General features: G+C 45.8%; 1 protein-coding gene across 6 annotated transcripts in view; it reads right to left on the bottom strand.

Annotated features, from left to right (window-relative positions):
• GOLGA3 (golgin A3) overlaps positions 1–13985 on the bottom strand; it is a 46686-nt gene that overhangs the window by 20752 nt on the left and 11949 nt on the right. For 4 of the 6 annotated variants that reach the window (XM_055551033.1, XM_055551031.1, XM_055551035.1 and 1 more), the window contains exons 5-9: positions 8973–9631; positions 8834–8875; positions 8249–8360; positions 3270–3576; positions 722–924 (exon numbers count right to left, since the gene is read on the bottom strand). In XM_055551033.1, coding sequence (XP_055407008.1) covers positions 722–924; positions 3270–3576; positions 8249–8360; positions 8834–8875; positions 8973–9631 — 1323 coding nt within the window. The remainder of the gene's footprint in view (positions 1–721; positions 925–3269; positions 3577–8248; positions 8361–8833; positions 8876–8972; positions 9632–13985) is intronic. The other 2 variants (XM_055551034.1, XM_055551036.1) reach the window with 1 other exon arrangement.

Raw genomic sequence — 13985 nt, 5'->3', positions numbered from 1 at the left:
AGCAAAATTCAAAGAGAAGACAGGCTGACCAAGGCACCTTCACAATTGGTCCAATTAGTCCAAACCCTGAGATTTGGGGCAAAGTGTATTATAGCAATTTGCCTACCACTCCCGAGTGCCTCCAGAGCACCCTGCAGACCTGGACCCACACCTGCTCCCACTGACGCAGAATCAAGTGCCAACACGCTTGCACCCTAACAACATGGAAAGACAGAGTGGGAAGTGTTTCCTTCAGGGTCTGGGAAATGAGTGTTTTCTGGAAGGATCAGGTGATCACGCAGCTGGAGGAAGGGGCAGCTCCGCTGGGAAGCAGCGTGTACCGTGCTCTCTGCATGTCAGAAACATGAGACAGGAGGTGGTGAAAGGTGAGAGAGCCAGGGTATAAGAGGTTCAGGACCCCAGCAGGCATGCATTTGATAGCTGGGTTCAGACACCAGGCGCCCCTCAGTGAGGGGATGGGATGGATTAGTCAGAGCCAGGAACACAAGATGTCCCAGAGAGGGGGACTTTAGAATTTAAAATGCTCTAGCAGAAGCTGTGTCAGAAGATCACAGAAGGCAGTGACTACACGTCATGGGGTGTGAGCTAGGCGGGTGGTCAGCAGATTTTAACAAAACCTCTCTGTGAAATATAAACTCAGAAGTCTTTTCAATATGGAGGAAAAGCAAGTGTTCCACGCGAGTCACGCAGTGTGGCCCTCTGGCCATGGTGGGGGCCGTACCTGGATGTGGGCCATCTCGCCCTGCAGCCTGACCCGGGCCTCCTGGGCCAGGGCGAGCTGCTGCTGGTACCACTGCCGGACACTCTGCAGGGACGCGATCTCGGCCTGGGATGCCTTCAGCTTGCTGGTGAGTGTGGCGCGCTCCAGCTGCACCTGCTGTAGCTGGCTCTGCAAGGCTGTCATCTGCTGCCGCAGGTCGTGCACTGAAACAGGCAAGCACAGCGCTCAGGCCGCTGCATGGCCTGGGAAGCCCGGCCTCCACAGAGAGCGGGGACCCGCTGGTTCTCCTTCTCTGCAGCAGCGACGTCTGAAGTGCAAGCGAGGGCACTTAACCCTGGAGCAGGGCCATCTAAGTTGGGGTCTGGTCACTTCTCATCAACTAATTAACACAAAACCTTGTTTTATATGTGCTTCTGTTGAAAGACACCTGACTTCACTTTCTGTGAATTCATTAACACTGAACTGACAGCCAACAGCACCCAACCTCTGCCTGGATGAAGCTTGTCTAGCGTAAGGATTTTCTCTGAAAAGCGCACCAAAACCATCCTGCACTTAGCAACACCAGACAGTGTTGGGGTTTACTGTAAATAGCAAAACCATCCCCAAAAGCACAAAAATAAACAAACAAAAAAATGGCACTAAATCGACCATAAAAGGGCACTTGGGGAACAAGAAGTGAGCTGGGAAAACTGAGCCTCGTACATCAGGCAACCCCCATGGTTCTCTGCTCTGCACCTGTCTGTAAACAACCGGAAAGAGCTCTGAGTAGATTCAATTCAGTGAGTCGGTGAATTCATAACTAGGGAATCTGCAAACAGGGAGAGCGACTGTGTGTCTGGGAGCTTTCTGGCTTGAGACTTTGGCCTGATGAAGTCTGTGAGTCATCAACAAACTCAGGAATGGTATCCACAAGAAACTCCACTGGTTTGCTGATATGGTCAACTCTTAACATGGACGATGGCAGGGGGAGCAGACAAGAAATCACAGCACAAACCCAAGTCGTAGTCCAAACAAAACCAGTCAAATATTTAAAAAATAAATTTCACCAAACACTTAAGAAAACACGTACAATTTTAAATTCTAAAAATTTAAAATGAAACAAAAAAAAATAACAGGATTCATGACCCCTAATCTTGGGAAATCCAACCTCTGCTCTTAAAATCCTTGAGAACAGATGTGCCTCAAAGTTCAGCATGGTAGGGCTTTAGGAAGGCAACTGGAGCATCCCCTACACCCCGAATCCCCCACCCAGCTGGCGCTGTACTGGGTGTGGGTCACTGTTGACCTGCTCTGGTCAGGTCAGACCTTGCAACCCGAGCACTACAGAACTTTTTGAACATTATATTAATAATTTTCTTAAGGGACTGGGTATCATAAAATGCCCAGAGACTAAAAACAGTCAGCTGTTATATTTCTCAGCTGGTGCGCCCCACCACTCCCCCCCGTCTCCAGTATCAGGATAAAGCTCTTGTGATAGCAGCTTGTCACTCTTTCTTTTCTGTCATAAGATCTGAAACCTAGTCTCACAAGTCTTACGACCAAGACTCCATGTGGGCAGACCTGGTCCCTCACAGCCACCCCGCCGAACCACTCCCCATCTCTCAGGATCCCAGACTTCAAGGATGAGGGTGTCATCTATCCAGGCTTCTGGAGGACCAGGATCTGGGCTGACACTCCCCTGGGCTCTGAGTGCCCTTCTCCCCATCCCCAACCCCCCACCCTTCTCCTGCCCGCAGTGCACAGGGAGATGCTGAGCCCACAGACCAGGTTCTTGGTGCCTGGACGTGTGTGGCTCATGGATTCTGGGAATGGAGTGTGCATCCCCAGGATGAGCAGAGAGCACGAGGGAAGGACCCCTTCACTTACCACTAAGGCTCCCAGGCTCCACTGTTTCATTTGTCTATCATTCCGAAGGGGGCTCCCCTAGGGACCCAGCTAGACCCAAAATCTGAACTTATGGAGGAAAAAGAAATATTTACTAGTCACTGGTCTCAGTGTTGCTTTTAAATATTCCAAACAGCGTCTGCAATGCTGGAATAACCAGGCCGGTCTAGCCCCCCAAGCAACAAACGACTAGGGAGGCAGAATGAGTGGAAACAATTACATCTAACCATTAAGGGTCCAAAGTCCATTTCTAAGACCTAAGCCACCCTTTGACGCGCATGCAAAAACATGCAGAATTCCACAAGTTCAACCAAAGATAACACTCCATTAGGCAAGTGGACACTTCATGTACAAATTAGAAGGGACAATAACCCCTCAGCACATTGATGGGACAGTAGGTCAGTCCCCAGAGAAGACAGGGAGAAGGGGATGACAGAGGATGAGACAGTTGGATGGTATCACCAACTCAATGGACATGAGTGTGAGCAAGCTCTGGGAGATGGTGAAGGACAGGGCAGCCTGGCGTGCTGCAGTCCATGCGGTCACAAAGAGTCAGACACAACTGAGCAACTGAACAACAACTGGAGCAGATGAGACGAAACCTCCAGGGGCACAGCCCCTGGGCACCTGCATACAACTAAGGGGCAGACGCAGGACTGCTCACCTGTGTTGTCCTTACTGAGGATGCTTCTCTGCATCTCCTCCACTTTGGCCATTAGTCTCTGATATTGCTCCTCTGCCACCTGCAGGTCACTGTTGGAGGATGCCAGGCTGGCATTCTTGGCTTCCAGCATGTTCTGCAGGTCAGTCATTGCCTGCTCGAGGTCCCAGCAGGACTGCTTCAAGGTGTCCACCTCTGAACTGAGTGAGTCTTGCCTCTGCTGGCTGCTGTGGCTGTGCTCCAGCTGCGCCTGCAGCCTCGTGTGCAGAGCGGCCAGCTGCGCCTGCAGCTCGGCCTTTTCTTTAAGTGCCTGGAGAGACCCACAGACAGCCATGCTGACTCTTGGAAAAGTAAGTCACTTCCGCCCTGCCTAATAAGAGGGCTGCCAAAACTCAGCCAGTGAGACAAAGAAAGGTGTCCAACAGGTGGCCTTTACAGGAAAGCACCACATTGTACAAAATATTCAGGAACTCCAGCATTACAGCTATCCCCAAAGAAGGGGTTTCTCCAACCAGGCCCTGCAGGCAGGTAGGTGGGGTGAAGACAGAATGTGCTTGTTTTCTGCATGGCGGCACCTGAGCGGGCCAGCATGGGGGGAAGGCTCTGCGATCACCTTCTCACCCACAAGGATGTTGGAAAACATGTTTGTTCAAAAAAGAAAAAAGCTCACAAGCGTGTACACACACACACACACACACACACACACACAGAATACCTGAGAGCTCAGGGATCTCTAATAGATGAAGAGAGCAGCCAGATACAAGTTTGGGAAAAACCAAACCCACAGAACACATCAGCTGGGAAAGGGCACCATTCCATGAGGCCTTGAGGGCTGCAGCCAGGGGCACAGAGCAGCCTGAGGCACCATCTGTGCTAGGTGGCAGGACCACAGGGACCCCTGTCTGATGGACACAGCAGGAAGTGACAGGAAAGGTGGTGCCAGCAGAAGGCCCAGGCACCTGGAGCACCAGAGAAGAGACAGGGAGCAAAGGGCACAGTTCCAGCCCTTCAGCATCTCTCACACACCCTAAAGTCAGCCTATTAGGACGTGGATGTACAGCAATTTCAAAATGCAAAAAGGAGCAGACAGCTGTACATCAACATACAATAGGAGAAAAACAACCTTGCGAAGACAAACAGATACAACAAACAGAAGAACAAATACCCAAAGAAAAGAAGCTAACTGAGCAGATGCAATAAAATTTTATAGGAAGTATAATCAGTGTCTTCACAGAAATGCCAGCAAGTTTTGCACCTGTAACAATCCACAAAGATCTTGGCTTGGACACAGCTGAAGAGCAAATCAAATTCCAGGAGGATCAGTTCAGTTCAATCACTCAGTTGTGTCCAACTCTTTGTGATCTGATGGACTATGGCACATCAGGCTTCCCTGTCCATCACCAACCTCCAGAGATTGCTCAAACTCATGTCTATTGAGTCAATGATGCCATCCAACCATCTCATCCATCCTCTGTCGTCCCCTTCTCCTCCTGCCATCAATCTTTCCTAGCATCAGGGTCTTTTCCAGTGAGTCAGTTATTCACATCAGGTGGCCAAAATACTGGGGCTTCAGCTTCTGCATCAGTCCTTCCAATGAATACTCAGGACTGATTTCCTTTAGGATGGACTGATTTGATCTCCTTACAGTCCAAGGGCCTCTCAAGAGCCTTCAACACAACAGTTCAAAAGCATCAGTTCTTCGGCACTCAGCTTTCTTTATAGTCTAACTCTCACCTCCATACATGACTACTAGAAAAACCATAGCTTTAACTAGATGGACCTTTGTTGGTAAAGTAATGTCTCTGCTTTTTAATATGCTGTCTAGGTGGGGTCATAGCTTTTCTTCCAAGGAGCAAGTGTCTTTTAATTTCAAGGCTGCAGTCACCATCTGCAGTGATTTGGGAGTCCAAGAAAACAAAGTCTATCACTGTTACCATTGTTTTCCCATCTATTTGCTGTAAAGCGATGGGACCAGATGCCATGATCTTAGTTTTCTGAATGTTGAGGTTTAAGGCAGCTTTTCCACTCTCCTCTTTCACTTTCATCAAGAGGCTCTTTAGTTCCTCTTTGCTTTCTGCCATAAGGGTGGTATCATTTGCATATTTGAGGTTATTGATATTTCTCCTGGCAATCTTGATTCCAGCTTGTGCTTCATCCAGCCCGGCATTTTGCACGATGTACTCTGCATATAAGTTAAATAAGCAGGGTGACAATATACAGCCTTGATGTACTCCTTTCTCAATTTGGAACCAGTCAATTGTTCCATGTCTGATTCTAACTGCTGCTTCTTAACCTGAGTACAGATTTCTCAGGAGGCAGGTAAGGTGGTCTGGTATTCATTCCCATCTCCTGAAGAATTTTCCACAGTTTGTTGTGATCCACAGTTAAAGGTTTTGGTGTAGTCAATAAAGCAGAAGTAGATGTTTTTCTGGAACTCTCTTGCTTTTTCTATGATCCAACAGATGTTGGCAATTTGATCTCTGGCTCCTCTGCCTTTTCTAAATCCAGCTTGAACATATGGAAGATCTCAATTCATGTACTGGCGAAGACTTGCTTGGAGTATTTTGAGCATTACTTTGCTAGCGGGGGAGATAAGTGCCATGAAATTAAAAGACGCTTACTCCTTGGAAGGAAAGTTATGACCAACTTAGACAGCATATTCAAAAGCAGAGACATTACCTTGCCAGCAAAGGTATGTCTAGTCAAGGCTATGGTTTTCCCAGTAGTCATGTATAGATGTGAGAGCTGGACTGTGAAGAAAGCTGAGTGCTGAAGAATTGATGCTTTTGAACTATGGTGTTGGAGAAGACTCTTGAGAGTCCCTTGGACTGCAAGGAGATCCAACCAGTCCATTCTGAAGGAGATCAGCCCTGGGACTTCTTTGGAGGGAATGATGCTGAAAGCTAAAACTCCAGTACTTTGGCCACCTCGTGCAAAGAGTTGACTCATTGGAAAAGACTCTGATGCTGGGAAGGATTGGGGGCAGGAGGAGAAGGGGACGACAGAGGATGAAGTGGCTGGATGGCATCACTGACTCGATGGACGTGAGTCTGAGTGAACTCCGGGAGTTGGTGATGGACAGGGAGGCCTGGCGTGCTGCAATTCATGGGGTCGCAAAGAGTCAGACATGACTGAACAACTGAACCGAACTGAGATGAGTGCAATTGTGTGGTCATTTGAACATTCTTTGGCATTGCTTTTCTTTGGGATTGGAATGAAAATTGATCTTTTCCAGTCCTGTGGCCACTGCTGAGTTCCCCATATTTGCTGGCATATTGAGTGCAGCACTTTCACACCATCATCTTTTAGGATTTGAAATAGCTCAGCTGGAATTCCATAACCTCCACTAGCTTTGTTTGTAGTGATGCTTCCGAAGGCCCACTTGACGTCACATTCCAGGATGTCTGGCTCTAGGTGAGTGATCATACCATCATGGTTATCTGGGTCATAAAGATCTTTTTTGTATAGTTCTTCTGTGTAATCTTGCCACCTCTTCTTAGTATCTTCTGCTTCTGTTAGGTCCATACTGTTTCTGTCCTTTATTGTGCCCATCTTTACATGAAATGTTCCCTTGGTATCTCTAATTTTCTTGAAGAGATCTCTAGTCTTTCCCATTCTATTGTTTTCCTCTATTTCTTTGCACTGATCACTTAGGAAGGCTTTCTTTTCTCTCCTTGCTATTCTTTGGAACTCTGCATTCAAATGGGTGTATCTTTCCTTTTCTCCTTTGCCTTTAGCTTCTCTTTTCTCAGCTTTGTGTAAGGCCTCCTCAGACAACCATTTTGCCTTCTTGCATTTCTTTTTCTTGGCGATGGCCTTGATCACTGCTTCCTGTACAATGTCTCGAATCTCCATCCCTAGTTCTTCAGGCACTCTGTCTACTTGTCACTTGAATCTATTTGTCACTTCCACTGTATAATTGTGAGGGATTTGATTTAGGTCATACCTGAATGGTCTAGTGGTTTTCCCTACTTTCTTCAATTTAAGACTAAATTTTGCAATAAGGAGTTCATGATCTGAGCCACAGTCAGCTCCTAGTCTTCTTTTTGCTGACTGTATAGAGTTTTTCCATCCTTGGCTGCAAAGAACATAGTCAATCTGATTTTGGTATTGACCATGTGGTGATGTCCATGTGTAGAGTCTTCTCTTACGTTGTTGGAAGACGGTGTTTGCTATGACCAGTGCATTGTCTTGGCAAAACTCTGTTAGCCTTTGCCCTGCTTAATTTTGTACTCCAAGGCCAAACTTGCCTGTTACTCCAGGTATCTCTCATGTTCCATAGGAGGACAAAGTGAAAACAGTGTACAACCAAAAGGAACCTTGAAACCTCAGTAATCAGCTCTTCAGTCTGGAGTTTATACAGCAGAGCAAGCGTTCTAGCGTGGGTGCCCTCCCCACATCCCCACAGCACAGGTTACTGAGGGGACAGCCCCCACCCCCTACCCCACTGCCTTGACCAGACACCTCCCCAGGGTCTTGCCGTCTTCCTGCCAAGTGCAGAGGGTCAAAGGCAGCTGAACTGATTTACTCTGATAATTGATAGGAATGCTAAGAATTAAGGGATGGAAAATGATTTTTCAGGCATATGCTAACCAGATAAAGCAAAATTCGTATCAGAAAAACCAAAAACTACTAAAGGGACAAAGATGACAATTTCACTGAGCCAGAAAGAGGTGAAATCCACTCCAAAGATTGAACTGTTATGGACTGTTGGGTCTCTAATAGCAGAGCTAGGAGGTATCCAAGGCAGATCCTGACAGAGATACAGGGAGAAGCCCCACAGTCAGTGGGAAACGAGCATACCTGTTTCCAAGGCTGACAAATAGAACAGAGAAAAATAAATGGTTACAGAGGAAAAGGCTGCTAATGATGATAAAGCTTCTTCTTAAAGACATGTGTAAAACTTGGTGTGTAGTGAATAGGAAATTGCACATTCTTTCCAAAGACATGGCACATTAACACATCCATCAAATTTCAATTACCTGACTAGCTTCTAATGATAAAGCTTCCAGCTGTCCTTCGAGTCTCATTTTTTCTTTAAGAACCTGTAACATTTCATCATGAGTTTCAGCAACAGAGCTTTCCAGGGACACACTAGAGGATAAAGACAAAAGGATCAGGTGGTGGGCAAATAATTGATCGTTATCTTCCTTTATGCTGTCCATACTCTCCAGATTTCACACCCCTCTGGCTACTCTCCCCTAATTAAAAAAAATTTTTTTTCATTGTGGTATAGGCTTCTCTCTAGTTGTAGCACTTGGGCTTAGTTGGCCTGAGGCACATGTGACCTTAGTTCCCTGCCAGGGATCAAACCTGTATCCCCTGCTTTGGAAGATGAATTCTTAACCATCTTTTCTAATTTTTAAAATTAGGTCAAGTCCTTAGGTTTAAGCCCTTTCCCTAATTTTTTTTAAAAAAAACAGGTAAGTAAAAAGATTTAAGTAGACAGTTAAAGCTCAAACTCTCGCCCACAGTAGGGCCTTTACAGCCAGCACAGGGCCAGAACACCTTTATGGAGACGTGAGTCCATGTCACATCAATGCAACAAATCCTGGAAAGCAGAATACCTTAACGTTGCAGGTGAGCACTCATCAGACACAGTTTCTTTTCTAACAAAGGAACAGAGAGTGTATAAATCAAATGTTAAGGAGTGAGTGTGGAACTCTGAGGGGAAGGTGGTGTCTCGTGGGCTCCAGCGTCACCCACCTGCTGCAGATGCTATTGGTCCGGCTTCGTGTCTCCCCGTTGACCGCCTGCCTCTGCTCTTGGTGCTCGGCTGCTGCAGCCTGCAGGACATCTGAGATGGAGGGGAACTGGCCCAGGGCTCCAACTGCGATCTCCCTGCCACTGACCACATAGGGGGCCTCACGCGTGCCCCCCATGTTCGCTGGGATGCCTGGTGTCCCGCGAGCGGAGACGCTGCTGTAGGAGGAGCTATCGCTCTCCGTCCCGTCAGCCTCGGACACGTTGTCTCCAGTCAGGGATGCATTCTCCAGGCGGTCGTCGGCCTCGGGGCACAGGCTGACCTCAGACACCACTGATGTCCCGCTGCCTCGGTTCTGCTTCAGGGAGCCCCTGGTAGAGTCCGGAGCTGGAACATTTCCACCAGAATTCCGAGCGTCTGAATCTTCAGTTCTGTAATCAGCCAGAGACCGAATTTTGCTTGATTTGGAACTTTTTTTCTCCTTAGGATGTGCCAGGAGCCCTAAGCTGCCCACCTTCGGCCCCCGAGGGACACTGGTGCGCAGGAAGGAATATTCTTTTGTCATAGCCACGGCACTGGCCCTCGGTAAGGTTTCTGGGTTCAACATGAGTTCAGGATCAAGTGTGCTAAAAAGTCTCGTTTTAGTTACAGGTTGACTGGACTGAGGAGGAAAAAAAAGTACAAAAATTATGTTTAAAATTGACAAGCAGCATTCAAAAATCGCCACCCAGAAAGGCCATACCGATTACATAAACAGAGCACCCTCCCGCCATGCTCCCACGTCACGGGCCTTCCATTCTTAACCTCACTCCTCCATGTCCATCCCAGGGAAAGTCCAAGCACAGGCCTGTCATGACTGTGACTTGATGACATTTTAAAACACCTACTAGAACAAGTCCTTCCTCATCACACCTCCTTCACAAAATTTCCCTGCCTATTCTCTCATGTTTATCTTTTAGATAAACCTTTAAATTTTTAAAGTTAAAGTATTAGTCCTGTTGAATTAGAATTACCATACATTTATAATTACTTACGGGATAATGAGCATTTTCCCTCTATTTATTCACATCTATTTGCATGATCCTCGACAGAGAAACTTATGTAGTGTTTTATCTAGATTCTAAACCATTTTTGTTGCCATTTGATACTTAGAAGTTATTTTGTTGATACTGTAAATATTACTTTTTTCCCTCTAATTTTATAACTGGTCATACGAGGATAACTACTTTTCGTATCTGTATTTCAAACTGACAATTTCTGAACCCCAGTTATTTTATAATATTTTTATAAATTTATAATAATAGCAATTCTCAGTTAATTCATCAGCATTTTTCTAAGGTGTTACCAACACCTGCGAATAACAATGTCATTTCTCTTTTTCTTTTTAAAATAATTTTGTTTCTATTTTTTGCTGCACTGGGTCTTTGTTGCTGCACAGGCTTTTCTCTAGTTGAGGCAAGCAGAGACTACTCACTGGTTGCGGTACATGGGTTTCTCATTGTGATGGCTTCCCTTGCTGCTGAACACAGGCTCTAGGGCACGTGGGCTTCAGCAGGTGCAGCATGTGGGCTCAGGAGTTGCAGCTCCTGGGCTCTAGGGCATGAGCTCAATAGTTGTGGCACATGGGCTTAGTTGCTCCACGGCACGTAGGATCTTCCTAGACCAGGGATCGAACCCATGTCTCCCATACTGGCAGGCAGATTCTTCACCACTGAGCACCAGGGAAGCCCTTTCCTATTTTTTAATACTTATATGTCTCATTTCTTTTTCTTATATCATTGTGTTAGCTAGAACTTCCCAACTTGCCTTGAATGAAGCTGAGGATGTGAGAAGATGACATTCCTTGATGCTAAATCAACATGACTTTCTTTTACAAATTAATGTTCAGTTCATGTTATTCTATAAAGTCAGTGCAGTCCCAAAGTGGTGAGGGACAAGGTGGGTGAGGAGCATCTCAGAACGATGCTACGACACAGCAGCAAGGATAAGTGAGTCGGAGCAGTGAGGAAGAGTAAGGGATGTGGGGCGACAGACTGACCGGGCCTCCCAGACAGATACACACACTATAAAGCTGCCATAATTAGAGCCACAGAGACCAAGAAAAGCAGCAGACGGACTGATGACACAGAACACAGCCCAAGAACTGGCCCAAGTATTGGTGGCGTCTATAGATATTAAGGGAGAACGCCAGAAAGGGAACAGACAGACTACAAAATAAGCAGCCTTGAGATAATTGACCAGCAGTCCACAAAGAGGCTCATTCCTACCTCTCGCCTCCATCCAAGCAAGTGGATTATATCTACATAATAAAATAAAAAACACAACTTATGAAAAATTTTTACATTATCTCTTACTTTTAGTATAAAAAGAAAAGAGATGAATTTATATCCTTCAAATGGGAAGATCTTAAATATGATATAAACCCTAAAAGAAGTAACAGTGAAGACTGAAAGTTCTGAATGTAAACATTCAAATCCAACATGCAGGGTCTTCCCTGGTGGTCCAGAGGTTAGGACTCTGAGCTTCCACTGAAGGGGGCTCAGGTTCAATCCCTTAAGATCCTGTCAGCCGAGTAGCAAAGCCAAAATGAACAAAAACAAAAAGCTGATGTGCAGCAAAAAAATATACCAGAAAAGTAGTCACGGAAAATTAAGAAAAAATCATTTGCAAAAATACTAAAAGGGAATAATTTCCTCATATATAGTACCAACACAGCAAAAAAACAAACTGAAAAACAGACAAAAGCTGACAAAGACACTCAGACACTCAATATGTAAAAAGGTGCTTATTGTTCAGTTCAGTTGCTCAGTTGTGTCTGACTCTTTGTGACCCTATGAACTGCAGCACGCCAGGCCTCCCTGTCCATCACCAACTCCCGGAGTTCACTCAGACTCACGTCCATCGAGTCAGTGATGCCATCCAGACACCTCATCCTCTGTCGTCCCCTTCTCCTACTGCCCCCAATCCCTCCCAGCATCAGAGTCTTTTCCAATGAGTCAGCTCTTCGCATGAGGTGGCCAAAGTACTGGAGTTTCAGCTTTAGCATCATTCCTTCCAAAGAAATCCCAGGGCTGATCTCCTTATTGTTAGGAAGTACTTTTTTTCTCAGCTATCTGAGAACAAAGATTCAATTTTTATTATTTCTAATGCTCCCAAATATGAGAAGTCTAGCAGTCTTACAGACTGCTAAATGGAATTTAAACCAGTCCTTATCAACTAACAAATACATAAAACCTTTTACCCAATACTTTAAGTTAAGGATTTACCCACAAAAGTATACCAAGACACAAAACATTCACTGCAGCATTGTTTTCAATTTCAAAAAATTAGAAACAACCTAAAATGTTGATCACTTCGGGCTGGTTAATGCAATGCTGGTATGTGCGCACAGTTACAAAGGGTGAGGAGGGTCTCTACTGCGCCGAGGCAGGACAGGTGCGTGAGAAAGGTCGCGTGAAGAGCAAAGAGCAGCACAGAGAAGGTGCTCCCCCTGTGCACAATCTTCGCCTCTACATGAAAGACCTGTGCGGTGACGCTCTCAAAGTTTTTACCGGACTACAAAACAGGGGGACTTTCACTCATCCTCTCTAGCCTTTAGACATAAGTATGAACTACATTCCTAAAGAAGTATCTTTTTATTCTTAGTTTGGGCTTCCCTGGTGGCTCAGATGGTAAAGAATCCTCCTGCAATGCGGGAGACCTGGATTTGATCCCTGGGTTGGGAAGATCCCCTGGAGGAGGACATGGCAACCCACACCAGTATTCTTGCCTGGGGAATCCCCATGAACATGGGGTAGGAAGAGTCAGAAATGACTGACTGACTAAGCACTAAGCACATTCTTGGTTTAACTGTTTTTGCTTGCTTGTTTTGTTTTTTAATTTGCTGCATTGGGTCTTTCTTAGTGGCACGAGATCTTTGGTCGCATCCTGTGGGAGTTTTGTTGCAGTCCACAGACTCTCTAGCTGTGATACGTGGGCTCCAGAGCATGTGGGCTCTGTAGTTGCAGCTTGCGGGCTTAGTTGCCTGAAAGAACGTGGGATCTTAGTTGCCTGAACAGGGATCAAACCTACGTCCTCTGCATTGCAAGGTGGATTCTTAACCATTGGACCACCAGGGAAGTCCCATGTACATATAATTTTTAAAGATGGGAACTGATGTTAAATTTCACCCTGAACTCCTGACACATTAATTGCCTAATGCTGGATGACCCAGACAGAGCTTGGACTTGCGGTGCAAACCTGAGAGGCAGGCTGTGGACAGGACGGGGCATATGTACACTGGCTGGTCTGTATCTTGGTTCCACCACTTTACTGCTTAGTGACCTTTGGCAAGTTCTTTACCTGACTGAGTCTCATCTGTGGGGAAATTAACATTGCCTGGTGCACATAACTCCTGACTACTGACTGTCACTGTAAGGTTTTCTGACAGGCCATCTGGATAGATGCCTGAATGCCCCTGACCGGGTGGGAGCCTCAGTCAGTTCAGAGCCTGGTGCTGGCTCTTCCAGTCTGTTTACATTGGCTTCGGAGCAGTGACACTCGAAAAGCCAAGATCCTTTCTTGGGAAAACAAACGGCCAACCCTGATAAGGACTTGTCACAACTAAATCATTCACTGAAAGTGTTTTATTTTTTTAAAGCATGTTTTTTTTAGTTCATTTAGTTTCAAATTCCTTTAATTTGAAATTTCTCAAGTTCACGATAAACTTGGATTAAGACTGAAGTGAACCTTCACACACTCCTTTCCTAGAGTCACTTGACTGATTAAAAATACTATTTTCATTAGTATTCTAATGAGGGTTTCATACCTGAATAAAACTGATTTTAGCAAAGCTTATGCACATACTTTGGAGAAGGAAATGGTAATCCACTCCAGTATTTTTGCCTTGAGAATCCTATGGACAGAGGAGTCCATGTGATCGTGAAGAGTTGGACATGACTGAGTGACTAACATACATGCACACACTTATCACGTGTGTGACATGCCACACAGTCTAATACTGTACAGCAAAGTTC

This window comes from Bubalus kerabau, chromosome 16, assembly GCF_029407905.1.
Source record: "Bubalus kerabau isolate K-KA32 ecotype Philippines breed swamp buffalo chromosome 16, PCC_UOA_SB_1v2, whole genome shotgun sequence".
Lineage (NCBI taxonomy): Eukaryota > Metazoa > Chordata > Mammalia > Artiodactyla > Bovidae > Bubalus > Bubalus kerabau.
This window is presented reverse-complemented; position numbering and strand designations above follow the sequence as displayed.